The following is a 27,452-nucleotide window of genomic DNA, read 5'->3' as shown; positions in this document are numbered from 1 at the left end:
CTTAGGTACAGCAAGCATCAATTTACACAAATCTATAAACCGCAAAGTAAAATACAGTGGGGTTTGAATCTAGCTTATTAAACTTCTTAGTGTTGAGTGACAGTTCTATACCCATTTGAGCCTTCCCCCCCCTCCTTCATTCAGCCTGCTATGCAGCTTTGGGACACCATTCCCTCCCTAACTCTGAGGAGTAGCAGCTGCCATATTGGTACCTCTGAATATGCAGTGTGTATGGTTTCCCCTACAAGTAATGTTCTAAGGAGAAAGATCTGAGAGGTATGCCACATAAACCTGAACTTGCCTCAGCTATTCAGAAAAAAACACCATTTAATCTAGATAGTATGAGAAGATCAAGATTTTGCGTAGTTATACCGTGGAAAACATGATGATTATCAGCAGCACTTCAACTCTAAATGCAAATACTAAATAATACTCTTTGTTTTAGAAGTTCTTCTCAGATTTTGATAAAATCACTACTTGAAATGCACAAATCATGCCTAGTGAACTAAAGCTGCAATATAATAAGTACTGTTAAAAGTACCTCATTACATAGAAAAAATAAAGCCTTTACAATTGACTTTACCCATGTTTGCTTTTTAGACTTCTATCACCAGAACAGCCTCCAAAAGCAAAGTTTCTAACCTTGGGTTCTAAGTTTCGCTACAGCGGACGTACACAAGCACAGACACGACAGGCTAGCAACCTCATAGACAGACCAGCTCCGTACTTTGAACGCACTTCAAGCAAACGTGTTTCCAGAAGTCTCGATGGAGGTATGAAATATGACACATTTATCCAGTGTATAATTATATTGTGTTGTCACTCTGATCTGAGTGACATTTAAAATTGTTGACATTGTGAATGCCTAAAATATCAATTGACAAGTTTGTCAATTTCTGTTTCTGATGGATTGAGTGAAGAGTAGTTACTTCTGTTACTTATATCAATAACATACTATATCAATTTTTTGGTTAAGCAGTAAGTTAAGGTACTGCCTAAATTGTATGGTACTGCAGTGAAAATATGGAGGATTCTAAATTGGACATATGCTTCAATACTCCAATCTGTTTTACTAGATAGGTGTGCATTATATGCTGTTGATTAGAATTGTATGGTCAGTGGCATTTTTGGGACCCTGGATTGGCCTGGGTGTGTCTCTCTGTGCCAAAGTAGAAAAGGCAGAGCAAGTACTTCCTTTTGGTTTTGTATAATTTTATTTAGTGTATTGCCATTCTGGTGTGCTTCTTAGTTACTTCTGTGTTCAGCCCACAAGCTTTCTGTTCAGCTTGTACGAATATCTAAAATGTGTGGCCATTGATATTTGGTCTCTGACTAAACAAAAATACCTTCTGATTTTCTTTAATGGAAACAGACTGTCGTGGTTTAACCCGGCTGGCAGCTAAATACCACGCAGCCGCTCGCTCACCCTCCCCCCTCCCTCTCTGGGACGGGGGAGAGAAATGGAAAGTGAAGCCCGTGAGTTGAGATAAAGACAGTTTAATAAGACAGGAAAATAATAATAACAAAATAATAATAACAATAATAACAATAATGTTACAATGGTGATAATAGGAAAGTAATAATAATATGTACAAACAAGTGATGCACAATGCAATTGCTCACCACCCGCTGACCGATGCCCAGCCTAACCCCGAGCAGTCCGGCCCCCTCCCCCCGGCTAGCCACCCCTATATATTGTTTAGCATGACGTCAGATGGTATGGAATACCCCTTTGGCTAGTTTGGGTCACCTGTCCTGGGTCTGTCCCCTCCCAGCTCTTACTGCACCCCCAGCCTGCCTGTTGGCAGGACAGAGCAAAAGGCTGAGATGTCCTTGGCTTGGTATAAGCACTGCTCTGCAACAATTAAAACATCGGGGTGTTATCAGCACTCTTCTCATCCTAAGCCAAAACACAGCATTCCACCAGCCACTAGGAAGAAAATTAATTCTGTTCTAACTGAAACCAGGACACAGACAAAACAGACATACTTTGCAAAGGCAAATATATTATTAGTAGGATGTGCAAGAGACATAGAAGCACATGCTTTACTCTAAATTACTTCTGAAAGATACAACATTTAAAAAATCTTTATAAAAATGAGTTTGACTTAAATTCAGGCATACACAACTTTACTAGGATAGAAGTGAACTGTAACAATGATGTGAGTTTAGCTACAATTAAGCTGTTAACTTTGCCTATTTTCTCCAGAAATGTATTACACAGAATATTTTTACTTTTCCAAATCTTCGTACTCCTGTACTGGGGCAAATGAGCAAAGGACTCTTATTTGGGAAACCTACAGTTTGTTACCATCTGGAGGCCTAAGCAAAAATAAGAGGGAAAAGTGTGTGCTCTATTAGCTTGCGATGAGTAGCTAGCTTCTGATGAGTCCTTGTAGAAACCAAAAGACACTACATCAGTACAAACTGTCTGATTCAGTTTGTTTAATTTGCCTAGAAACAATTGCCCAACTCTAGGGATTGCTTCAGCAAGTCTTTCAGCGGATTTTTTGTGCTGTAATTTTTTTTTTAAACTATCATGCAAAATCAAGTCCTGCTCTTCCTTCAAGCAGTAGTCCAGATATAGGTCATTCCTCGAGTGTATATTTGTAACTGGAGAAATCCTGGAAAGTGTACACTGAATCCCTGCCTCTTCTTTCTGGACACCAGCATGTCCAGTACCACTGTTCCTCCCAAGTATCTGCAATTGAGTACTTCATCTCTCTGAGTTAGTCTTAATACCCTCACTGCACCTCTGCTTGAGGGACCTCAGCATGCTGGAGAAATGGGCTGAAAGAAACTATAATGAAATTCAGTAAATATAAATGCAGAGTCCTGCATCTGAGGTAGAATTATACCATAAACCACTACATGCTGCAGGAGCGACTGCTTTGAAAGCAGCTTTGCAGAAAAAGATCTGGGGGCTCCCAGTGGACAAGCTGAACGTGAGAAAGCAGTGTGTGCTTATAGCAAAGAAGGCCAGCTGTCTATTGAACTGTATTAGCAAGAGCATGGCCTGCCCATTAAAAGTAACAATTACTTGCCTCTATTCAGCACATTGTGAGACCAAATGTGTAGTTCTGTGTCCACCATTGGGCTCTCCAGTACAGGATGGGTATTGATGTACTGCAGTGAGCCCAGTGAAGGGCTACCAAGCTGATCAGAGAGCTGGGGGCACGTGGTATATGTGGAGAGGCTGAGAGACATATAGTCCTTCAGCTTTAAGAAAAGGGTGTGGGGAAATACCCTGTTGACATACAGGGAAGGTACAGAAAAGATGAAACCAGACTCTTCTCAGAGGTGCCCAGCAATAATACAATGGGGAGTGGATGCAAGTTTGAGACACAAGAAATTTCAGTTAGAAATATTTATTTGTTGAAATATTTATTTTCAAATACTTTGGAAATGCTCACAAGTCCCTGAGCAACCTGGTCTAATTAGACCTGCTTTGAACAGGGGGGAGGTCAGACTAGTTGAACTCCAGGTGTTTTTTCCAACCTAAATTATTTTGTGATTTGTTAAGTTACTCTTGCCCTTGTGGAACTTGAGAGACATATGCCCAGGAAGTGCTCTATTTGCCATCCACGAAGGGATCAGAAGCTTAAGTTGCAGGCTTGCTAAGTAGAGAGTCCCTGAAAGCATAACGTTCAAAATTGAACATTTGCCATTAGAAGGCCTTGGCTTCTCAGCAGTTTAACTGAGAGCCTCTGATGTGGATCTGGCTGAGACTGTTATCAAAAACCATATTCCTCAAAGATTCTCAAAGAGAAGCCTTTTTGAACTTTCTGCGCTTTGGCTTTGTAAAGTTAAGACTTCAGGGGCATATGAACGTTCTACGGAAGATTGCTAAACAAATGAAGTTTATATCAAAGTTATACTTAGTAAGGCTGCTTAACTTAATGAACTCTCCTGTACTCCATTCCTACTATTTCGACCAAGCCAGCCATCCTTATTTGGAAAAGAAAAAAAAAGCCATCCTGCTCTGAGCTGAATCAGATAAGAGGGGATATCCTGGTTTTGGGCAGGATAGAATTAATTTTCTTCCTAGTAGCTGGTATGGTGCTGTTTTGGACTTACAAACAGAATAATGTTGACAACACACCAATGTTTTAATTGTTGCAGAGTAGTGCTTCCACTAAACTAAGGACTTGTCAGCTTCTCACACTGTCCTGTCAGTGGGTCACCGGGGGGTGGAGCAGGAGCTGGGAGGGGACAGACCCAGGACAGCTGGCCCAAAGTGGTCAAAGGGATTTTCTGTACCATATGGCATCATGCTCAGAAAATGTACGGTGTGGCTGGCTGGGATGGGAGGTACTGGCTGCCCAGGGACAGGCTGGGTATTGCAGGCAGGGATAGCGGGTGGTGTGCATCACTTGCTTTTTACATATTATTTATTTTTCTGTCATATTATGTCATATGTCTTTATCTCAATCCACAAGTTGCTTTTTTTTCCTCCTGATTCCCTTCCCCATCCCAGAGGGGGATGGGGTAGGGTGAGCGAATAGCTGTGTGGTGATTTGCTGCCTGCTGGGTTAAACCACAACAGGGGAAAAAACAAACACCATTCACTCTCTTGTTTGATTACATTGCATGAATATATTGAATATATATACATGAATTTTCCCCTTCTGTTTTTTGCAGGCATGTAAGGAGGAAAGGTCTTACTTTCATTAAGCTGTTGTTCCTGCAGTACTAAAAAACATGAAAAATGCTAAGATTCCACAACAAAAATACTGTGACAGCAATATGCATAGATATTTCTATGTTGTATTAACACGGTCCTTTCAGTATGGTGAATCTCCACAGACACTTATTTCTATGTTTTGTTATAGTGATTAACACAGTCCCAAGAACAGTATCTTTAAATTGCTATCTATGAGTAATCAGGAACTTGATAATTAAATACCTACTTGATTTTGATTTATTTTTTTTTCCCCCTTGCATAGTAAGCACACATTATGCGACAAGGGGACATTGCTGTTCACATCAGTGCTGTAAGAACCATAGACTTTGTGTAAAGCCAAGAAGCTGAAAACTATTGTCACCAGTAACTAGCCTGTATTCCTCATTGCTGACATCACCATAAAATCATTTTAAGTCTTGAAAACAAAACGATCTAACTTATTTCCAATTAACGCAAATCATTTGATTCCCTACTAGCTCCTATGGGTATCTCAGACCAAAGCCTGCTAAGAGACTTCCCTACTACAGGAAGGCCGTCTGCAGGAGATAAAATCATTGACCTTGAAGCTGCTGGGCAGGGCAAGTTGAAAGAAGGTGGGAGAGAAGATGATGTAAGCCCGCTCAAAACTCCACAATTAGAGTTGACTCAGGATGGAAAGGTATGGCTTTCTTTCACACCAAGATTATTTGTTCATGTGGCGTGTGTGCATGTGTGGTTATGTAGTGCCTATCACTTCTAAGCATCTCACAAAACTCCATATTAAATATTTGAACAAAACTGTCAAGTATTTTGTGTAGGTTTAACATGAGTGTATATAAGGAAAAGTGAAGGCAACCTGAGTTTCTGGGCTTCTTTTAGTGCTATAAATATAACTTGAAATTTCAGGAAGCTTGACTGAGTTCTGGAAAAATGTTTCTAAGGGCAAATGGTACTTTATTCAATTCCTTGGTTTGTTTAGACCTAAAAATTGTTAGCGTATCCACAGTTGTATATGTTATATGAATCTGGGTGTAATGACTGCTTTTAAGTAATTATAAGTGACAATCTTCTTGTTTTAGTAGTAACTACAGAATTATTTCATCCTTTAAACACTCCAATGTTGATGTATAAATTTATATGGAAAGTTGAGTATTTTGGTCTGTTTCTTGCCAACAACCATTTACTTGTGTGTTGGAGTTACTGTGGAAGTAGATCAAAAATTTGAACATAGGTCATGTAGAATTTAATGTAAAAATTTCCTTCCAGAGCGTTGCCTAAAACCTCGGAGTTATGTGATACAATCTGCTGCTCCTCTTTCTGCGATATCACTTCTTTTTTTCTGGCAGTTCGTCAGAAATTTCTTCCATATTTAAAATAATTTTGTTTTCATGCATTTTTGGAAGTTAGCCATCCTTTTGATTCCTAGGGTGAAGTTTGGACTGCTGAGTTTAGCCATGCATCTTACATGTTCCCACTACATTCCCACTACATAGGAAGGGAACAAATATGGTGCCATTTTTGTTGTTGTTTGCTAGGTAGCTGAAATGATTTTGAATTAGTCAAGGAAAAGGCACACACAGATCTTTCTGATGGGAGAAAAATGGTTAAATTACCATGTTTTGACTTTGGGCTTGGTAAAATGATGTTACTGCCACTTTGGAAACAAGGGAGAATCTTTTAATCAAGAAAAGGGAGGGAAAAAAAAAAAAAAAAACGTAGTATTTTGGGAAGTTGTTCCATGAAGCTGATCAGTAAGGTTTTGTTACACATGCCAACTCTGAACAGCTTTCTTTTCCCCCTAAAGCTCTCTTTAAGTCTTAGAGGAAATGGTTACAAACCTGAGAATCAGTGCCAGCTTGTCTTTCATGTACTGCACTGTCCCCTGACCTTTCTGCCAAAGCTTTCAGTGTCTGTCTGCTTCCATCTGCTGTAAGTGACTATTACAGTTCCAAAGTGCACAGTTCTTTACAGCAGGAGAATAAAACGTTCATAATGGGTTTGGTTTCATAATCCATAAAATAAACAAGTTGACTGTTTGTAAAACACAAAGGGATTTCTATTTTTATCTGGCATTTCTATTGCATTAGTAGAGCTATCCCAAAGTAAAAAAAAAAATAAATAAATAATAATAATAATAAAAAAAATAATAATCACTAACGAATATTTTTTTTCTTTCTCCTTCTTTTTGTGCCTACAAACTTGCATTTTGTTGTGCTTTCGTTTTCCACTGTGCACAGAATTTGTTTCTTTGGCTCACTCACATACACCCACCATCGCTACCCATCCATTCTGTGTCATCCCATCTCACAAACCTGTCACCTATCCCTGAGATGGACATGCTTTCAGATATTTCAGAGGAAGATCCCCTAGGGGAGCCCGTCCTTACCATTCCAGACATCTTGGAGTGTAATTCCATGAGAGAAACACCAGATCATAATAAAAATAGAATAGGCTCACCAAATAAAAACTTTGAATCTATGAGAGCTCCTGCTAGTCAAGTCCCCCCTGCTGTGGAGGGAAAAATCTTAAAAAGTGACTACAAAAACACTGAGTTGTGTGTCTCATTCAGCTTTATCAAATGCTTTTCTTTCAGTTTCCGCTCGCTGCTTGATGAGGATGGTTATATTAGTTTTCCTAGCCTTCCTGATGTTTGCATCTCTTTCCTCCCACCTGGCCTTCAGCACTATGTTCCTATAACCTCTCCTTCCTTCATCCCCTCTTTTCTCCTTATCTTTGTACTGCTTCTCTCTGCTTTCCAGTCTATTCCTCTTTCACTCACATTTTCCCTTCCTCTCGCTCTGTCCCTCTGCTACCTGGAGCCTAAGCCGACTTCATTTAGTGCCTCTTATGACAATGACCTGAATGACAAAGCAGAGGAAGAGGAGGTGTGTAATTCTGTTGCTTAAATGTTGACACTGCGTAGCTAGTATGCTAGCTCTCCAAGAGGCTTCCTCAGTTTTACGTGCTGACAGGGATATGTGTATGTACGTGCCTGTATAAACTAAGTAGGCACACACACAAACATGTATCTATCTTTCTGACTTCTCTTGTTTGTGAAAAACTGCCATTAGGGGATTTTTAGGCAATAGATAGCTGGGGTTTTCTTGTTCGTTTGTTTTCCTGAATTCATACAGCATGCATAATTTCATTATATTCTAATGATACTGAGCTACGTATAGCATAGCTTGTAGTTCAGTTCAAAATATTAAGGAGCACATAAAACTGAATACTGGAATTGCTATTATTAGGTAGTCATTATTAGGTAGTAACAGTAAAAATTTGTGCTATTTGCACTATCAGTTTGTGTGTTAAAATGCATGTCTCCTGAGTGCATTGATTTTGTAATGCGCATCTCAGAGGTTCTGTTAAGATATGGAAAGTGAAGTTCCTTAAAGCTGAATTTAAAAAAAAAAAAAGTCAATGCTTAAAAATCAGCTTCCTGTTGTTCTAGATTTCAGATGTTTCTGCCCTACAAAAGGGTTTGCTCAGTTGAGTCTAAAACATTAAGTGCTTTCAGTAATCTCTAGCAGTAGTTAAGGTGGAGACTGATTTGATTCATTAGCTGGGATTGTTGGTTTTGTCTGACTAATCACCAAAGTCTGAACTTTGTTTGAAATACGCTTTTAAAATTGCTGTACAGGAGCCTCTTTCACACTAATGCATTGCTCTGATCATCTGGAATAGTTTACACAATGCTTCCTTTCCCTATATTTGCTGTGCATGTTAGAGCAACAACATCATGCTAGAAAAAGGTGGCTTATTTTGATCTTCAAAGGAAAGATAAAAATATTATAGAACCAAAAAAGGGGAGGGCTTGTTCAATGTCACACTTAATAAAGTTGTTTAAACTGATTAAATCAATACAATGTATATATTAAAAACATGCTAAATATGACATCATTAAAAACACGAATCTAAGTTTTATAATGTAAAACAAGACTAAAGACTTTCTTTTGTGACATAAATCAATCCATTCATAAAATAAACTTGCAGAAAATAGAATCACGTGAAAGGGAGAAACGAATAAATATATGGTATATACGATGGTATTTACGCATTCACACAATAGAAAATGCAACCGTACATGCAGTACGTAAACCACTCTTCAGATGTATGGACTTGCACAGTGTTGACTTTTCCTAAGATGAGCAGTTGGTATTTGTACGTTTGGGAAGGCTAAGTGGTGCGTTGCTTTTTAAAGAATGCCTTTCCATAAGCTGTTCAGAATACTTGTAGGCAATGAAGGTCAGCTATCATTTCCAAGAGAGTTCATTCCAGTTTGAGGTAGAGTATATTAACCTATAAGAGGGGAGTGGAGGGGCTCAAATAATCAAAACATAACAATTACGACAGGTTGTAAATACATTTAGGTGTGTGAGTTGAATCCTAGACTGTTTAAGCAAAATAAATCATGTATTAAATTCCATTTTACCATCAACTTGTTGCAGGTGTTAAGACTTGTTACCATAGAAATTATACATCATCTTTTTCCATTACACATTCTTAAGTATCCATCTGAGATAACACTGAAAAGTACAGCAATGGAGGGACATAGTGTGAAACTTCCATTTTTCATGCCACACGCCAAATATTACTTCAGCCATTCTCCAACAACATAGGTGAAGGAAGACCCAAGTCGCTTAATAATTTCAACCTTTGGGGCCGAAACAGGAAAGGTCTGTAAATATAGCACGCTTTGCAGCATTTACAAAGAGATGAAGCCTCTTATTCTGTAATGTTATGTTTATTGATAATTTGTAATGTTCTTACATTGGAGGAACCTGAAGAGGTGAAAGCACAGCAGAAGGTGCATGGTGTTTTTTTTTTTGTTTAGTTTGCAATCAAATCTGGCTGTAGCTGACTGCCTAGTTAGCACCCTAACTACATTTCATTTCTATGGGTTTTTCTCTAAATACTGCCTTTTCACTGTATTGTTTTATTTCCTGTATTTGTCTGATTTTTTTAATTTATTTTTCGTATTTTCTTACTGGTACATTTTATGTTCATTTTGATTTGAATTTATTTTTTTGTGTGACTTAATTTCGCAGAGCAATTCCTTGAGAGTAGACGGGGAAAATATTTATGTCAGACATAGCAATTTAATGTTGGAGGTTTGTATATAATATAAGAAACACTTTCCCTTTTCACGGGCTGCCAAGTTGCATGGGATGGGAGGTCACCTGCAGGCTGTGATGAACACAGTGCATGACATGCATGGGGAAAACCAGCTTGGAAATGTTGCATGTTCTGATTCTAGTTTGAGTTTTTAAAAGTTTTAGAAAACAAAACAAAACCCTCCGCTTGAATATTGAATGTGTATTTTTGCTAGATGCTTTAAACGTGGCAACTGGGAATAATAGCCCTATTTAGATATATCAAACACATTAGACCCATTCATCATCCTAAACAGGGTTTTTTTTATACATTGCTATTTCAAGGGTGTATCTTCTGTTGAGCAGGGTTTCTGGTTTTCACCAATTTAATTAATTTTTATTAGATGTGTTACCTGAATGAACATAAGGCACAAGCAGTGGTAGAAGTATGGAAAAACTAATTCTGGTGCTGACATGCAAGGATTTTTTAGGAGCTTTGAGAAACATATGTAAGGATCAGATCTTTAAAGTGAAAACTTAAAAATGTTTTTGTTTGCTTTTTTCCATTTTTTAAAAATGGAAGCATTTCTTGCTCCCTAAAAGTTTGTTCTTATTGACGATGAGCAAAAGCAAAGAGCTTTGAACAGTACTTTAATGTGTAGTGCTATTATTTGTCACTGAAGTAGAGATTTTTATTTTAAGAATTTCCATATAGTCTGTAAATCTGGAGTAATCTGTAGATATAATCGGTATCATAACTTATCATTAATAACACAAGCTAGTAACTGAAGAAAATACAGAGAATCCTACTGATGTCTTTAATGTAATTCATCCAAATGGGGCTATAAATAATTCCTTTTGTCACAAACTGTCTTTAAAAAAAAAATCATTGTTTTTGTTTGGTAATAAGGTGGTGTATGGATCACAGTAATCAAAACTAATACTTTTTTTTGGCTTTTCGCAGCTTTTGATAACTATTCAAACTTTGCTTGTGTATAACTTACTAAAGCATTGTAAGTGTACATTGCGTAACTTTGCTGTGATCAAGTCCAGGAAATGTGCCTTGTGTCAAGCCAAAGCAGTTTTTAAAATTGTGATATGAGAATCGTCACTAGCTTCAGTTGTATAATGGAATATCCTTTATATAATGCTTCAGTTTACTCTAAAAAACACATTTTAGGGGGACATATTTAGTATCCTTGCTTATTAATCCTAATTTAAAAGTGAAACATTGGTCCTGTAAAAATATTAACCTAGTGAATTGCCAGAAGGTGGTAAGGTTCTTAATGTGCAAACTACATATCTGAAGATTCACAGAATTAAGAAATATTTGCTGCACCAATAACAGCCAGTGTTGAATATACAAATTCAAAGACATCAGAAATTAAGTTTGTATTGGTTTGGGATTTTTTCTGACTTGACAAGGGTTTTTTTGATCCAAATTGCTCTCTCTTAGCCTCAGTAGGTCATAATAAAATAGAATTTGACATTGATGGTCTGGTGTCCCCTTTGGTGCTTGCCTAAAAAGGTAAAAAAGATAAAAAGAAAAGAAAACAACTCTTTGATAATTATATGCATGAAACCCACCCATACTTGACAGCTGCATCTGTGGTCAGATTGCCAAATGTGGAAAAGACTGATAACAGTCTTTGTCTTTAAATCTGATTTTTCCAATATGTCTAGGCCTATGTGATAGGCACAATGAGGCACTCTGAAGTGAACCAGGTGTTAGTTGCTCGCATACTTGGCCCTGTGGTATTGTCCTCACAGAAATAAGTATTTTTCATGGAGCTTGTAGCATTAACAGAGGTGCATTTTCATAATGCTCCTTATGTTATCTTTCTTACAGCTGCCTTCAGTAATGTAACTTTTGCAATATCAAAAATATCTGCTTAGAAATGAGATGAAAATTGCTTAGAGTTCAGCCCGAAAGCACACAATCATTGGAAATGACTAGTCTTTTGAATCAGCAATAGTTTTGTATTTTGGATGAAATTAGTTCTCTGTTAAATAACCATACACAGCATTATCTTTCCTTAGCATTAAAATCTGGTAGTAATAGTAGTGTATTAGGTAGTAATAGTAGTGTATTAGTGGCCACAAACAAAACCTTATGGCCTTAAACTTCTGGATTTTAAGGTGCTCCAAAGAAGGCTAGCTCTCTAAACACAAGGCACTTTCCTTGATTTGGTTCTTTTTTCTTTTAAACTGTTAAGTTTGCCTTTGTTGTCGTGTTTTGTCCTACTTTGTTTTACGTTGCGGGTTGCTAGGACCTGGATAAGACCCAGGATGACTTACTGAAACACCAGGCTAGCATTAGTGAGCTCAAGCGCAATTTCATGGAATCCACACCTGAACCACGCCCAAATGAGTGGGAAAAGCGGCGTATCACACCTCTGTCCCTACAGACACAAGGGGTATGTCACTGCAGACGCTTGTCCGCATGCATTTTCATACAACCCTGTAGACAGTAGAGTAAATGCATGTTATCCTTTACATCAAATCTTTGTTTGGCTAATGTAATATTTGTTTATACTAGGTATACATTAACTTTTTAACACTTCTATTGGACCTGGCTTTAAATAATGTGTGGGATTTTGTTTTCCTACAACAGTTGGACTAGAATCACTAGAAAAAGTTGGAAGCACTGGCAACATTTTGCTGTTTTAAGGACAGCTTAAATTTCACTGATTTACACAGATGTATGGAGTTAATTTTTCAGTGACAGTAAAACGTCTCACTCATTGTGTCTCCTTAACTCTTTTTAGCAGCCTCTACATAAACAGCTGTCTGACCTGTGTCATTTGTGAAGGACTTTACACAATCATTTAATTTACAGCGTTGACTTCCTCAGGACGTATTTAGTGTATTCATTAAAATGTACTCACATTAATCTATAAAAGTCTGTAAAAATGAATTTACCTGTTTTTTCTCTATACTTCCTTTGTGACTGAACCTTGAAGCAGTAGTTTGGAAAACAGTTTTCCAAAAATATCATCCTAAATATTTGTCGGGAAAAAAAAAAACACAAAAAATACCCAAATAAATTGCTCTGGCTGTTCTTAAACTTTTAATTTTGTTACTTCATATGTTTCTTTTGTAGAGTAGAACAGCAAATCAATCCTCAAAAGCAATTAGTTTATCTTCTATCATTATCCTCTTCTTTCACTGCTATACCTACCCCTCCCCACTGCAACAAAATTATTCCTCTTATCTTTCAGTATTACATTAATATCTCTGTAGTGATACATGCATAGGTACAAATTTTCAAATATCTGAGATGCATTGTCTTGCTCAATAGTTACAAATATCTTTTTGGTTAAAACAGGCATTTATATAAAAAAGTAACTTAATTTTTGTTTGTGTGCATTTTCTATATTGATTTTTTTTGTGTTGAAGTTGAGGCACTTTGAAATAGCGTTCTTTTATCCTTGATTTTTTTCCCCTCACCTAGTATGTTGTGTTGTTTTCAAATGGTTTAGTTTTATGTTGATGTGTACTGTGTATCTGTCTCATTGCTTGTTGATCTACACTGGTTTTACAAAATGAAAACCAAATAGAAAAAAGGAGACCACATTTTCCAAGTGAAAACACTGCCTGGGAAGGAGAAGCAATGGACTGCAATGCCACGGATTGCTGGAACAAAACCAGAGGAAATTGATAAGGTGGCTGCCCTGAAATCTACTGCCTTCTTGCTGCATCTGCTGTGGGCTAGCTGGGGCACTTCTTTCTTTTTCTATTTTTTTCTTCCTGATGTCAGTACTGAAAGGAGAAGTTTGAGTTGTAAAGCAAGATTTATACATATGAATGCCAACAGCATTCTGCTTAAACGCTAAACTGGCCGTGAAGTTCTGAATGGCTCCTGTTTGAAAAAGAACACTTTTTTGGTGGAAAATTACTGCATTTTACGTGATTTGGATGACAGCAAAACATGTATTTCCATTTGAGATGGAATTGTTTGTGGTTATCTAACACTTCATACAAAAACTCTTGTTTCACATATTTACTATGTAATCAGTACTCAAATTAATAATGCTGTAAAATGCAACCAGGTTCCAAGTACCTCCATGCTTCTGTACCTCATCTTTTACCCTGGAAAAGGGGGGAGGTTTCCTCCCTCCTAAACTGCTTAACATCTATGCAGTGAAAAAGCACAATATAATTAGTGGGACTTAGCAGTAGGATAGTGATGTGCAGCAATTGTGATGTTGCTTTTTTACATTTCTTTTGGACTATTTTCTACCACCTAGGTAAACAGATTGTAAACCTGTCAGTCCTATTTCAGTAACATCTATAAAAGCAGTTTGGTATACAGCATATTTTGATCCCAAATTATTCGTTGACAAGAAGTTTGGGGTTGAGTTCTTTGTTACCCCCAATTTTAAACTTCCTGGTATTGTTAGACATTTCTCAGCCCTATTCCTGGGAGGTATGTTTTCCTGCTTATCTTTAATGATAGCTGGACAGTAGATAAGAATAAAGCAAGGACACCACTGCTAATATTCTTTCTTTTTCTTCCTGCTTTTGCTCCAGTGCAAAATAATTGCAAATAAGTCATTTTCTATGTATAAGAAATGCTACTTTGGATATAACTCATTTGTACCACTGTACTCCTGTATCACTGTACTCCCACAAATGCACAGCATCTGTGACTTAATTGCGATGCATTGATATATATGTCACAAAACATATGGGCTACCTTATGAAGTTATGGTTATCTAGAATCATCACTTTTTAATCCCCATGCCCAGCCTCCTCTGCTTACAAACAGTATTTCATGTCAGAGTATGTGCCCATGTGCTAGAAGACTGTTTGCCAGGAAGTTAAGCATCTTCAGAGGCTGATGCATTGTTGTAAATACAGCAGTTGATTCAAGAGTGCCAATTCTATCTATACATTTAGTAATTTGTACTAAATGTCTCACCAGGGAACAGGGGCTACATTATGAAGCAAATTGCAGTTGTTGTTTTCCTTTTAGAAGATTGGAAGACCTAAAAATGTGGTAAAACACAAGAAGATGAAGGCATGTGCCTGTCTTTAATTCTTATACATCTGTGGAGAGAGATTCATACAGTCTGACCACATACAATAATAAAAGATGTTTTTCTTTACTGTCTTGAGTGGTTAGAAAACACATGGTGCCAGAGTATTGTAGAAGGAGCATCATGATCATAGGTTTTTTGATGCAAGCTATTAATAGATTAACATTACTGGGTGCAGTGAACTAGGGAAATAAAGTGGGGATGAGGAGTAATACATTGCCCTGGTGGATATCAAATGTTGCATAAGGGAAGATTTAATCAACTTCATTCTCATAAAATTTTCTTAGCCACCTTTGGAATACACTTTAAATTTTTACTGTAGGTGAAAAAAAAAGTTGAAGCTATTTTTCTATTCCTTTTCTTCTGCGTGCCATATGTGTAGTACTGTATGCACAGTAGCATGGTGTAACTTATATAAGTGTTCTACATTGCTAGTGCACATTAAGTCCACCCTACAGCAGTTATCTGCATGGCATTTTGGCTTTTCTCTGACGTGCTTCTCTACCTTGATTGTCTGTGTTCCCATTTTCTAAGGTAGAAGTGTATGTTATTTAATGTGGGAAAAATGTATGTTGCGTCCATGTTAGGTATCTGTTGCATTATTGGCTTTGTATTTTAACTTTTTCTACATGCAAGAACTTGTGGAGGGAAAACTGAAATAAAGAAAAACTTTGCTTTTTCAAAGGCTTGTACCGATATGAATCTTAAAAGCTTGTTTTAATATATAGATCCATAGTACTATAGAAAATAGATCCAGCTATAAACCCAATTTATGCTTCAAAGCGATGTACCTTGTATGTATTTTTGAGTAAGTTTTCCCACTAGAATGGGAAAGGCTTTTGAAAGCATTGTTTAATCAATGCACACTTGCTCAGTTTGTTTCTTTTAAGCATTTGAAAGCAGCCTTTAAAAGGTCTAATGCAGAAATTCCTCTTAGCGTTGTGGGTGTGTTGTTCAAAGCCGATGTACCTGGGTACCTGAAGCTCCAGAAATGGGAATTAGAACGTGCTAAGAGCAGTAAATACAGGACTGTTCAGGCAAACTGTTCTGGTTCGGAAATCTGTGGAAATGAGAAATGTTTTCAATGTTTATAGTGGGAAATGAAGAGCAAAAATATGTATGAGAGCATGCCTGTGTGTTGCCATGTTCTGCCCGCAGCTGGAGCACCTGCGGTGCCCCCTGTGCTTGTGCGGGATTCTCCGAAGCAAGTCCTGTTCTCTGTCGTGTCCTCTCGCATGCCTGCCCTGTCCTCTGTAGGTCCTGCTGCTCTGTCCGCCGCCGGCTAATTCTTTCCTTTCCCTTCTCTAACCGTCTAGAGCCTAGAAGAAGAGATAACGTCCATTTTATTTAGCCAAGAGGGCTTTCGCTCCGGCCCGGCCCGGCCCTTCGCCGCAGCCCGCGCGGGGCCAGCAGAGGGCGCTGCGGGGGAAGAGACCGAGACCGGCTCCGACACCGCCGCCTCGGCACCGGCACCGGGCCCGGCCCCAGCCCAGCCCGCCCCGCCGCCGCCCCAGGTGCCTGCCCCGTCCCGTCCTTTCCCCCGTGAAACTAAAACGTGCCGGGGGGCTGCACCCCGCTGCCCGGGGGGTGCGGAGGAGATGCAGCTGAGGAGCTTCGTGCTCCCCTCGCTGTGCTTGGGAGCAGCAGTGGGCTGGTGTTGGAGCATCGCCAGGCACTCTTGTAGGTGCTGTGCTCCTCAAAAACCGTACAAGCTAGGATTAAGTCACAGATGGTGTGTTGATTTTGTCTTCCGCTGCCTGAACTCGAATTTACATTTCTAAAAATACATGAGATCAAAAAACTGCGTAACGGTGGGCTTTCAGGTATATCCATCATAAATCATTTTGCTGTGGAACAAATACTAATACAGTTGCCTTAATCTCATCATTTGAATCCTAATGGGATCATCTTGGTAGTCGCATACTGCTATTTTGACAAGCCTCATACAAGCCTCAACAGTCTCCCTCCCAAAGGTGAACTAATAAAATCTTACAGCAAAAGGTTTTTTGTGTTAATGATAAACCTATAGTGGAATGCAACTTTTTTTTTTTTTTTTTTTACTTACCCATAATATTATAATGTTACTTATTCCTAATTTAAGAGGAAATTCTTCACTTCATGTGGTGAGGCCCTGGCACAGGTTGCCCAGAGAAGCTGTGGATGCTCCATCCCTGGAGGTGTTCAAGGCCAGGCTGGATGGGGCTTTGGGCAACCTGGTCTAGTGGGAGGTGTCCCTGCCCATGGCAGGGGGGTTGGAATAGGAACTTGATGGTTTTTAAGGTCCCTTCCAACCTGAGCCGTTCTATGATTCTAATTCCAAATTCAACTGAGATAAGTAATTGCCTCACTAGCATCACTGACCTGTGATTCATACTTTTATTTTTAGTCTTTCATAATTAAATTCTTATCTGCAATAATAACATGCATAATTCTTACCTATGTTTGAGTGATATATTTCAAAGAAGTAGAAGGAAATGGGTATAGGTCTATGTGAGTCTTACACTGAGTACACAGTACCTGTCTAGTGTCGTCTATATATGTTCCTAAAGCTTGCTTGGAGAATGTTATACTATTGAAAGGGGTTATGCATTGATTTTTGTTCTCTGATTGCTTTTTGTTTCACAGAGACATGCTTCCAGAACAGAAGGGCCTTGCACTGGAGTCAGCGATGCTGATAAGGTTCTACTGATTTTTCCATAGTTAAATATGGCTCTAACTCTTAAAATCCATCTTCATTCTTTTCCTTTTTCAGCTAACCATCACAACCATCTATTGTCTTCTATATGACATGAACCAGCCATCAGCTTATTTTGTTTCCATCATTTTCATTTATTCATATGCTCTACTTTTGTTTTTCCTCATCCATGTTTTTTGTGCAGAGTTCACATGAGACTCTGGACATAGTGGAGGAGAAGAAGCAGGCAGAGGTTGGGATAGAAGAAACACTAGTCGTAGACGAAACCGACAAAGGGAAAATGCAAGTTGCAGCTGATGCTGGGGAAACATGTAAGGTGGAGCACCTATCGAAAAAGGACTCTTCTTCATTGCCATCATATAGTAGCAGCAGCAGTAGTAGTGAGAGTGAGGATGAAGAGGTGGGAGAATACCAACCACATCATAGGGCTATTGAGGAAGTCATCAGGGAAGAACAGGAGGAAGAAGAAGATGTGAAAAGGAGAGAACTTGAAGAAAAAATACAGCATGTGGAAGACACACCACAAAGCAGTAAACCAACTGTACCAGTTGAGAGCATGCAAGTTACAGCTGAAGATTCGGTCCAGGAAAACGCAATTATCATACCTACAGAGGAAAAGAATTTGTCAGAGGAAATCAAGGAAGACTTAGGTGAAGAAAAGGAGGAAGAACAGCTCAAACTCAATGGAGATGTGTCTCATGTTGACATTGACGTTGCACCAGAAATAATTTGTTGTTCTGAGGTAAATGGTAGAACAGTTTGACAACTAGATTAAGCAGAGATATTTCTTTGGGTGAGAATGTGCCTGCCTTTCTTCTTCTCCTATTCTTCCAGCCCTTCTGGCATCCAACAAGATACAGATCATTTGGAAGGGGAAACCACTGATGAGCAGTGAAACTGTCTTGTTCAGTTATGGTTTCTTGCTTTTTGCTATAACTGGATGAGAATCACCAGTAAAGCAAACCTTCTGAAGACTGCCATCTCCTTTTAATCTCCCCCTTATTTTATACACATTTACATAACATATTTATTATTTATGTTTCTAATGTTTTAAGTCCTGTCTTGTCTATTTGTCAATTGTTTTTGACACTTTGATGGCTTGTAATTGGAAACCTATTGGCAATTGGAGTTAGAAAACACCTATTGCAATTTTTGTTCTTTTTAACACATTATTTGCTGCTTTTCTTATCTTTGTTTCTTTTTGAAGAAATGTTACAAATGTATAGACTAGACTTAGTATATGTATGTGTGTGTTTGTGTGTGCGTATATGTGTATTCATATATATGTCACAATCTTACTGGGGAGTCTTATAGTGCAATAGATTTTTAGGGAAGCATGGGTTGGTTACAGTCACAATCGACTGTTTTAAGCCAACAAAGGTTGAATGGTTCATTATTGCGTAAACTTTATAAAGAATCAGAAGAGAAAAATGCAGTGCAGGAATGCATGTCTTTGCAAAGTGGACATGATCTGCTGAATTTTTTGAACAGTTGGATATCTTTTCCTACTTGTCTTATAGTAGTGACTTTTTGTTCAATTAAACCCAAACAACTTTCTTTTGTTGTATTCTGCTTGCAGAATTCCAGGTGTTCTGATTAACGATGTGAAAAAATCAGTTTACAAGACCTTTAGAAGCAGGCACCCACATTTCCTAAAGCATTGCCTGTTTGGAGGGAGGGCAAAAGGGCCTCTGTGTGCAACAGTATTAGAGGGAGGGAAAGGATTTTTTTTTTTCCCACTAGGATTTCCCCTGCTTAAAATCCAATTGTAAAATTTGTTTTTCTGTTCCAGCAGTAGTGCACATTCAAAAGTTAGTTTTGCGTTAGTTATTTTTGGAATTTCTTGGACTTATTTGCAATTTGACTAAGTAATTCTAATATGAATATCATTAATCTTGGAAATATCTATCTGAACTAGCTATCAGTTTCTTGTTTGATGGAACTTTACACAAACTAAGATTCTTTCTACTGATGCTCTTTTTTACATCTTAAATACCTATGTTGAAACTTGGTTGTAGCGATTACCTTCTGTGATATTTTCTGTTGGTGAAACACAGAACTTTGGCAAAGCTTATTAGGAGACAGTTTTTTCCTATTGTGGATGTGTGTGGGTAGAGGGCTGGTTTATTAGTCGTCATTTCATGGTGCTTTTTACATGCATTTCAACTGGAGAAAACAGTCTAATACTTACCTTATTCTTATGCTTTTCACATGTCTTTGATTTTACTTTCTAGCTCCACTTTACAAACTTTCCTCTTATGTCTTTCGAGCTGATTGTCTGTTTCTTGCACCATAGCCTCCAGTAGTGAAAACAGAGATGGTAACCATTTCAGACGCCACACAGAGAACTGAAATCTCCACAAAAGAAGTTCCAATTGTTCAAACAGAAACTAAAACCATCACATATGAATCTCCACAGGTACAATGGCAGGGTGATTTGTTATATTAAAGTTGGGCTTTATTCCAGTAATTTGTAGCCTCAAATGTGTAATGTCCAAGAAGTGCTTTTCAAAAACCTCTACTTCTTGTAGCAGCTAAGATTATACTTTGGCTATGAATTAGTTAAGTGAAATGTGTATAGACAAAGCAATATTACTCCTAAGGTTCTGAAAGTCTTTTTTGATAAAAATAATTTAGTTGCTTTAAATATATAAGTTGTATTTAGGTTTGGAAACTTGGTTAAAATCATTTCATTAAAGCACTTAACTTTGATCATAAATTTTCCACAAGAATGAACTGTAATGGTTTACTGAGTCTATGTGATGTTGTGAACTTGGATGACTTCTACTTAAATTTCAGTTCTAACTTTTCCATTTAAACTAAATAATAAGTATGTGTTTAGTAATAAGACTTGCTTTGACTCCTATGAAAACACAGCTTTTAAATACCAAAATACAAAAATGCTATTTTTCATCTTACAGTTTGATGGCAGTGCTGATGGCAGTGCTGGTGTGTTGCTGAGTGCACAGACAATTACATCAGAGTCAATTTCTACTACCACAACTACACACATCACCAAGGTAAAATGGATAATCTCTCTCTGAAGTTTTTTTTAATTAAAAAAGGGCAAAAAAAGTCCAAGTCTTATGTGAAGTCTCTGATACCTATACATGTATATCTGGTAAATTATTGAAGAAAGCTGACTTCAAGTGGATTGGATTCATTCTAGGTACATGTGAATTCATTCTAGGTACATGTAAAAGTTGATTTTTCTGCATACAGTTTTTGAGCAGAAAACCCTTAATGAATAAACAGGAATATCTGGGGACAGGATGGGAAAAAGTAGAAAATGTGATTAGTTTTTTTCATCTTTCTTGTTGGTCTTATTTCTGTGCTTGGCAACGAGAACATATCTATGTTTTTTGTTTCAGTTTTGTCTTTGCTTGCTGGTATCTTAGAGAATCTTTGTTAACATTGCTGATGTGCCTGAGGTCCACTGGAGCCCTGCTTATGGTGTCTCCTATAAGGATGTAATGAAACAATGTTTTCTCAGATTCTGTGTTGACCTTCCTTTGTGCCATTAGGTTTAGAATGTGTTTAAAAACAGATCATATGACTACATTACTTTCCAAGCATATTTTAGTGCTGAAGCATGTGCTCTGCATTCCATGCTTGAAAATAAAAGGAAAACTCAATGTTATCAGGGCATCACGTTTATTTTGGTCTTGTGTAATGTTTAATGCCAGAGTATGTTAGAACTACTGAAGTGTTGTTTTTATTCATCGTTTATGTAAATATCAAATTTTTGGAGTGCCCTGACAACAAAGTTTCCAGCTCTTGTCTTTAAACTCTTAAAATGCCTTTTTCAAGGTTACAGAAAGCACTGTTTACAGTGAAGCAAAAGGGAAGAAGGAAATGTAAAGTGTTAGTTAAGGATTTTTTTTCTTCCCAAAACAAGATGTTTTGATTCTCTGATGATGTTTCACATCATCAGAGAATGGAACAATAACCTGTTGCTGACTGTATAAATTAAGTAACCAGATATACTTAATATAGAAAGTTGTATTCATGGAATGACACTGGATGGGTAATGTTGGAAATTTATCAGATGAAAGCTGCATAAAATAAAATCAGCTCTGAATTTACAATGAGTACATTTCTTTAGATGGAATAGCAACCAGGTTCTTTTCAGTCTCTTGATCCCTTTTGCATTCATTAAGTCATCACTGTTTTAAGAAAAAACTTTATTCAAAAAATTGAGATATCATGGATATAAATTTATTTTAAAATAGAAATTTCCATGTCAAGTCCACATGTGAATGCTTCTTTTTGGAGGGAAACATTACAGAAAATAGCTTCTTTTTGGAGGGAAACATTACAGAAAATAGCTTCATTCTTGTCTTCTCAATTATGACGGCGATGACCGTAACACAGTAGATCCTTATATTTTTGTAGACTGCTTATTGTTGATGAAGAGGCTTTGTGAGCTTTCTAATTCAACTTCATATTTTACATCCCAAACTGTTTTAGATAAAGGTGCCTGTCAAAATAGATTTAATTTTCAAATGATGTTCTTGACAGGATTATATTGCATCTTTTCTAATAACGGCCAGTGGATCTTGAGAAGTACTTTATTTTTTTTCTATTATGCAGATTCATTTAAAAAAAAAAAAAAAAAACAACCACCATACAATTTTATTTCTGTGAAAATTTTTGTGTGCTAAAATTAGACTGAGAAATTAAGAATCAAAGCATTAAATTATTTCCATCAACAATGTGAAATATGTTGAAAACTTGACACTATGGTACGTGAGTTGAGGAGGGAAAAAAAAGATTGTGCTTGTATTTGATGGTATGGGATTATTTAGTGAGTATTTCTCATTACAAGCCTATGCTGAATAGATTGAAATCAAAGACAAGACTCCTGGAATTTTCCTTGTTGCTAGATTTATATCGTGGAAGAGCCTGGAATTCCTGTTGGTCTGCATATCAAGGTCTGTTCAGACCTGGGCTCCAATAGCAGGAGGAATTCTCCATTACTTGTTTTTTAATCAAGCGTAGAGTGTGACTAACTGCATAACTGAAAAAGGATACTTGGCACCAAGAATACTTACTAACTGTAGTCCAGTGACAGAGAAATTTACGTGCTTCAGTGCTGTACTGGAAAGCTTACGGCCATATAAAATAATTACACAAAGTTGTGTGTTTTTTTTTTTGTGCCATCTATAGATGGTAAAAGGTGGGGTATCAGAAACAAGAATTGAGAAGCGAATTGTCATTACTGGAGATGGAGACATTGACCATGATGAGGTGAGTATGTAAGCTGTTAATACTTAAAGTGTGTTATCAATAGTCCAATGAGTTATAGAAGATTTTTCAAAAACCTTGAAGTAGGACAAAGGTGGAGAACAGAAGGATGTAGAAAGATCCTAAGACTGTTGATTTCAGCAAATTTGTTAAAGTATGGTATTTAGCGCATAGAGAGCCTTTAGAATAAAACTGAGAGTTATAAGCATTTTCAACTTCACATTATAAATCATGTGAATAGATTTCTTACTATTTTTCACAGGGATTGCTTCTTTTGGAAGAGACACACCTAGTTTAGTGCTGCTTTTGCCATTTGGGAGGAAAAGCATTACTAAATCAATTTTGATACATTAATCTAGACAGATGGGAGTCTACTGCTTTGGGTCAGCAACATCTAAATGCAGAGGTCATCTTGACTGAAAGCTTTGAAATATGCTAAGACAAAAACTGAATGTGAAAAATAGATTTTGACTTGTATTTATGAAGTTCTATACAACAAAAATAATTGTTGATCAGCTGTAATCTTAAATTAGTACCTTTGATCTCTATCAGCGCCAAGGTGGTTGGTTATATTTTGATACCTTAGTGATGAAGGTTAAAATTGCTTCTACCTGCCCAATTAAGAAAGGTGAATTCAAGAAGTACACAGAAAAATACATTGAGAAAGCGCTATTATCTGTTCTTTGTAGTGATGATCACACTTTTTTTTTTTAATCTAAAAAACTATAGTGACAAAGTCAATCAACAGTCACTGCATAATATAAATAGAAAAGCCTACCTTACTAATAAAGATGCAGTGAATCCAGTTCTAACTTTATGGAAGCTACACAACTCGACAGGGTTTAATTTAGCTTCTTAGTGTAATACAGTGAGAGCTTTCAGGAAATTTAATTTCAGATTTTGATCTGCTGCTAGAAAGTGGTTCTTGACAAGTTCAATCTCTTCTTGAAACTTATAATTAAATGACGAGGTTGTTCAACATTAGGCATAGCTCTTGTCTGCCTTTACACATGCTCAGTGCACTTGGGACATCAGAAAAGGTCACATAATACCTTTAGCGTACAAGACAATGCTTTAGTAAAAACCATTCTCCAAGTCCTTCTTTGTTTTGAGATAAATGATTAGTGAAGTAGAAAATGAAATTATTAATTAAAATAAATCACTGAACTTCAAAGCAGTGAGCAGCTCTTAACAGATTTAAGAAAATTCTACCATAACTTCTTCATTTGATATGGAGCTCTACAGAAGCACAAACTATATGATGGGTGTTCACTCTTGTCTTTTTGCTCCCTACATCGCTAAAACAGTTTTTCAATAGGAGAAAAATATTTTAATTTTGAATTTCAGAATTCAAGTGCTTTTAACATGTGTAATTTAGAGATTAGAGGCCTCTGTTTTTTCATTGTTAATCATTTGATGATCAATACTGGTTATTATATCTCAATAGCCACTATCTTTTAAATCCTCACACTACATAGCTTACATTTGCCCCATTATAGAATTCAAACCAATAAAAAATTATAATGAGTAAACATTACATGAGTAAACACCAGTATTTTACCAAGGCATACGATGTGTTCCCCTGTATGTGTTTCCTTAGTAGGACATCCTTGTTTTATCTTTATTTGTCAAATCTGTTACACAAATTCTAATTCTTCCAGTATAAAGTACTTTTCATCTTCTGGGGTAAGCTAGAAAAGTTACAAGGTGACTTTAAGGTTATTTGCTACTTTGGAAATGTCGATACCTTTTTGAAGCCTTTCTTACAGTGTCATGGTTTTTTGTTTTGTTTCTTTTGTGTTTTTTTTTCTAAGCCCTCTCAAGCTCAGGAACATAGACTTCTGAATATTTATTATCGAAACTGCCAATGCTACATACCTATTCCCTGGCCCTTTATTAATGCCCCTTTTTTTTTTTTTTTTTTTTTTTTTTTTTTACTGTTGTTGAGTTACATAATTTAAATATGGTTGCAGGCCCTGGCACAGGCAATCAAAGAAGCCAAAGAACAACACCCTGACATGTCTGTCACAAGAGTAGTGGTGCACAAAGAAACTGAACTTGCTGAGGAAGATGAAGACTAAAATCAAAAATGTCCTCAAGCAAATATTTCAGGTAAACTTATGTAATGATAAACTTATGCTACTTTTCCTATCAGTAGTTTCTGTTGCATTCTGTAATAAAAGGCTTGCAAAAATATGGGAGATCTTTTGGTATATGTTATCACAAAATAATGAATTGAAATAGGCACTAATAGAAGATTGTTAGTATTGAGGAGTAACAGAATTGGTAATAGACGATTTTTAGGTTCTCATTTCAGATGGAAAATTATTGTACATTCTTTAGTTTTAGAACAAATGGATTTCTATCTGGACACTTTTTTTTGTTGATAAAGGTCCAAAAAAAAAAAAATCCCATTCTTACTGAAAATCAGCAATCTGTTCTATATGCAGCTATCCAGTGGCGTAAAACTAAAAGCTAAGCTTAAATAGGGAAAATGCATTTTTCCTTATTGATGTTTGACTTACATGAAAAAACAATACTAGGAAATTGGTGGTAAGGATAATTTAATATATCTCAAGGTTCATTAAAATAAATAAATAAATAAAACCTCAGAACAGGTGGTTTGGGCTGTCTTAAGTATGAATGAGATCAATATAAAAACTTCCTTTACTGATGAATGTAATACTTGTCATTACCAATAATTGTACTTTTATTGGATGCTTTGAGTTTTATTACATTAAAGGATTTACTTTAGGAAACAAAAATTATATATGAAGTACTACCTAAAATTTATTTCTACTTGAGCAGTATAATCCAGGTCTTGACCATCTAGTAACCTCAAACTATTACCAAAAACCTGTGACAGTCAATATAAACCAGAATGGCCCAGGTCAGATTAAAAAAAAAAAGTATATATTTTTATGTTCAAAAAAAGTTGCTGTGTTGATTGACAGAATCTACAGTGCCACAAAACAGCTCAGAATTTAGATATTCAAAAGGAAACTATTTTTGTTGCTACTAGTAAAATTTATAGGAATAATAATTTTAAAAGTACTGCTGTTCTTGAAGTATTCACCAGAAAGATCACAAAGAACACTGAATAAAGTGCTGTCATAATTGATATAGGCTAATGTGAAGCCTGATATCAGCTTTGGTGTTTAAAGCTTCAGGTTTCTTCAGCTTGTCATGCTGGCTGATGTCCTGAAACTGAAGCTTCAATATTTTCAAACTTGATTGTTTTGTTGACTGTAGATTCAGCTTCAAGGAAAATATATTGATTGTAAAGGTTAAATAACAACAGGAGAGATTTAAAAATAAGTGAAGTTTTAAACAGTGATGTTTTAAACCTTCTTTTTGGAGACTTCTTTTTCTACTGATGGATCTCAGTATTTGGCTAGCCGAGGTATTATTGGCTGCTATCAAGTGGGAAAACTCTTGTTAGTGTAGAGTTTGATGTAAAAAAAATCATCTGAAGAAATGAAAATCATCTTTATCATGAAGAAAATTATCTTGTATTATTTTACAGCAGTTAATGGTCTCAATTCTTATTTCCTCAGTAATGTGTAGAATGGTTGCGGCCCCTCCAGGTCTTTTGTGTGCAGGCGTACCCAAGTATTGAATGAGAGGGTTCCAGTTGCTTTTCCTGGCCTCACACAGATTGTGCTAGAATTAAGAGTTTACTTTTTTAATTCATAAATTACCTTTTGGTTGACTCTCCTTTGAGAGCTTGCTGTGAAACTGGAGCCTTTAAGTCAGAATGGAGCTATGTTTGAGCTGCCCTCTGAAAATTTCTTCAGTGTTAGTCAGGTTATTGTGTGTTTGAAAAAGGAAGGAATAAGTTTTGCTCGTAACTTATACAAACCAAAACCAATATGGATCAGATTTGGAAGTGCTAGGTCAACGCTCCTTCTCTTGGATGTTGATGTTATAAACTGGAAATAACAAAGGGCTGTCTTTGGTGGAGGTAGCAGAGTTCTGACATTTTAAAAATATATTTTTAAAAAGTTGCAGGCACTCTCAGACAACTTCAGCTGTCAGTAACTTAAAACACAGTGCTGTACCTCCAACCCTTTGTTTGCATGTGCTGTATATGTAAAAGCGATTTAGACAGGAAAGATTTATTTTATAAAGCAATAGGCTGAAGGGCCACAGAACTGGTGTGTGTGTGTAATGGAATTTATTGGGGGGGGGGATAGGAGCATGTGTTTGTTTTGTTGAGGTTTTTTGTTTGCTTTATTGGGGGTCAAGGAGATGTTTGCTTGTGGGGGAGGAGGGATGGGAACAAGTCAGCAAAAATGAAGAACTGTGCAGGAATCTCTGTGTTAACTTTTTTCTGACGTTCAACTGGATTTGTCTTGTAGCTTTGTTGCTTAGTGACACTGAAAACAGGTATAGCACGTATGCTCCAGATTTATTTTGAAAACACAGGAGAGGATGTGCACCTGCACGAACTGTGAGATAGGAATGTTATAGGAATGTTACCTGTGTTCCAGAGGAGCTTGGAAAAATCCACACCACTTTTGAGAGAGCTGTTAGTTTGTAGCAAAGGAGAATGCCCTTGTTTTAGGTAACTTCACTAGCCCCTTGGTACACAGCAACACTAAGCATGCACACTCATACCATCCTTCTCGTATTTTCAGGATTTACAGAGAAGGATCTGAGGTAGAAAGACGCACTTAGAAAGCAGAACAAATCGTTTTGATTTGTAAGGA

General features: G+C 37.0%; 1 protein-coding gene across 9 annotated transcripts in view; it reads left to right on the top strand.

Annotated features, from left to right (window-relative positions):
* The window catches only part of EPB41L2 (erythrocyte membrane protein band 4.1 like 2), a 103,855-nt gene extending 79,003 nt beyond the window's left edge, over positions 1-24,852 (top strand). For 2 of the 9 annotated variants that reach the window (XM_032184416.1, XM_032184415.1), the window contains 11 exons: positions 601-773; positions 5,161-5,342; positions 9,712-9,774; positions 12,027-12,173; positions 13,317-13,421; positions 17,424-17,477; positions 17,678-18,235; positions 19,790-19,912; positions 20,415-20,513; positions 22,663-22,743; positions 24,714-24,852. In XM_032184416.1, the coding sequence (XP_032040307.1) occupies positions 601-773; positions 5,161-5,342; positions 9,712-9,774; positions 12,027-12,173; positions 13,317-13,421; positions 17,424-17,477; positions 17,678-18,235; positions 19,790-19,912; positions 20,415-20,513; positions 22,663-22,743; positions 24,714-24,821 (1,693 nt within the window). In that variant the 3' untranslated portion in view covers positions 24,822-24,852. The remainder of the gene's footprint in view (positions 1-600; positions 774-5,160; positions 5,343-9,711; positions 9,775-12,026; positions 12,174-13,316; positions 13,422-17,423; positions 17,478-17,677; positions 18,236-19,789; positions 19,913-20,414; positions 20,514-22,662; positions 22,744-24,713) is intronic. The other 7 variants (XM_032184418.1, XM_032184417.1, XM_032184422.1 and 4 more) reach the window with 7 other exon arrangements.
* The last annotated feature ends 2,600 nt before the right edge of the window (positions 24,853-27,452 follow it).

This window comes from Aythya fuligula, chromosome 3 (genome assembly GCF_009819795.1).
Source record: "Aythya fuligula isolate bAytFul2 chromosome 3, bAytFul2.pri, whole genome shotgun sequence".
NCBI lineage: Eukaryota > Metazoa > Chordata > Aves > Anseriformes > Anatidae > Aythya > Aythya fuligula.
The sequence above is the reverse complement of the archived record's forward strand: the minus strand, read 5'-3'. Positions and strand labels throughout refer to the sequence as shown.